This window comes from Cynoglossus semilaevis, unplaced genomic scaffold, assembly GCF_000523025.1.
Source record: "Cynoglossus semilaevis isolate Cse_v1.0 unplaced genomic scaffold, Cse_v1.0 scaffold1319, whole genome shotgun sequence".
Classification (NCBI taxonomy): domain Eukaryota; kingdom Metazoa; phylum Chordata; class Actinopteri; order Pleuronectiformes; family Cynoglossidae; genus Cynoglossus; species Cynoglossus semilaevis.
The window spans coordinates 13,220-15,157 of record NW_007585134.1 but is presented as its reverse complement, the minus strand read 5'-3'; the positions used below and the strand labels follow the sequence as shown (position 1 = coordinate 15,157).

General features: G+C 48.3%; 1 protein-coding gene across 1 annotated transcript in view; it reads left to right on the top strand.

The window, feature by feature from the left end:
- Positions 1-1,545, top strand: part of LOC103398858 (protein patched homolog 1-like) — a 99,678-nt gene extending 98,133 nt beyond the window's left edge. Inside the window, 2 exon segments of the mRNA NM_001328242.1 lie at positions 328-678; positions 791-1,545. Coding sequence (NP_001315171.1) covers positions 328-678; positions 791-1,288 — 849 coding nt within the window. The 3' untranslated portion in view covers positions 1,289-1,545.
- The last annotated feature ends 393 nt before the right edge of the window (positions 1,546-1,938 follow it).

Sequence of the window (1,938 nt, the reverse complement as noted above, 5' to 3'; positions counted from 1 at the left end):
TTCCATGCCTGTTAGTTCTTCGTGTTTTGTTAATTTGGACTTTGTTAATAAACTTCCTGCACCAGAAAGAGTCTCTCCAGTACTGCATTTGGGTCCTGCCTGCTCCCTGCGATGCTCGCACATGACATCTCGGCTCTACTTTGCAGATTTTCCCTTTTCGTGGTGGCTCTTGGAACACAACCATCACAATAGGAGAGGGACCACTGTATTAAGAAAAAATATATAAAACAAAAGTTCAAATTAATGCAGTCTGGGTTTTTTTTGTGTTTTTAGCAATTAGGATTAGAATAGGAAATTCTAAACTGATGGATTCATGTCTGTTGCCAGGTTTCACCAGTGGATGGTTGTAGCCGGTTGCCCACACCATCACGAGAGGCCCCTCCACACGTGGTCCAATTCTCTGTCCGTCCTCACCACACCACCACCACGCCCACCACCACCTCCGGTGCTGCATCAGACTCGTCTGACTCGGAGTACAGCTCCAACACCGCAGCGTCTGGTATAAGCCAGGAGCTGCAAAACTACAACCCGTGGTCACACAGAGCAGAAGCTCGAGGGGAGGAGCTTCAGCACGACCTCCAGACCTGCAGAGCAGTGAGGCCTGAGGAGGACAGAAGAGACTCAGGGCACAGGTATTCAAACCGACAACCTGAGCCTCCAACTTACACTGTGTCTTCGGTGAGGAACTGTCTCCTGCTTTATGATCCCAGATAAAATCTGCATTTTGAAAACTTAGTCTAAACAATTATGTTATGTAATTATGTTATAATTATGTCTGTCTCTTTTCCAGAGTTGTGACTCTGGGCCTCAGGTGGGAGCTTCTCAGCACAGCAGCAGCAACAGGAACTCTAAGCTGCAGTGGCAGATCTTGCCCCCAGCCCACCCACGCACAGACACTTTTGAAACTTTTACTGAGGCTGGGAACCATTATGGCCCACGTGGCTGTAGAGGACACTCAAAGCGCCGAAGAGCTCGCATTTCTCACAACCCGCAACCCAATCATCACCTCCTACATCATCACCATAACACCACTCCATACGGTCAACCCATCACCACAGTAACGGCTTCCGCCTCGGTCACTGTTGCTGTTCACCCACCCCCCTTAGCCAACCACAACCCTTCCACCTCTTCTTACCCAGGATACACTGCAACAGACAGTTACTGCTCTACAGGGCCTGGGGTATCGGAAGCAGTTTTCCATGATCCCCATGTGCCTCAGGACACCCAGACACGGACCAGAGGAGTCAAGGTGGAGGCCATGGAGCTCCAAGATTTGGAGTTGAGCTGAGAGCAGCTACAGCATACAGGCCAGCTGAAGTGAGTTTACACTCTATCGCATTCCTCGTACTCTGGGTCACATTTATTATAATAGGGAAGTGGTATTAACTTTGACAACGTATTCTGATTTCATTTTAGTCGTATGATTAAATAGTAACTTAGTCGTGGTACAAATGTCGTCATCCAAACAGTTTTTTACTTTAGTTTTTTGTCTATGAAAGCAAAAAAAATTGGAAAGTTTTTAAACTGTTATTAAACTTAATAAACTCAGTTTATACAATCTTTGATAGCATTTCCATAGGAATTAATGCTTTATTAAATATTTTATGTGTATTATGTTTTGTTTTTTATTATTCATCCATCCATCCATCTTCAACCGCTTATCCGGGGCCGGGTCGTGGGGGCAACAGTCTGAGCAGGGACACCCAGACTTCCCTCTCCCTCGACACTTCCTCCAGCTCTTCTGGGGGGACCCCAAGGCGTTCCCAGGCCAGCCGAGCGAGGTAGTCGCTCCAGCGTGTCCTAGGTCTTCCCCTAGGTCTCTTCCCAGAGGGACGGCACCCGAGCACATCCCGAGGGAGGCGTCCGGGGGCATGCGATGTAAATGCCCAAGCCACCTCAGCTGACTCCTCTCGATGTGGAGGAGCAGCGGCTCTACTT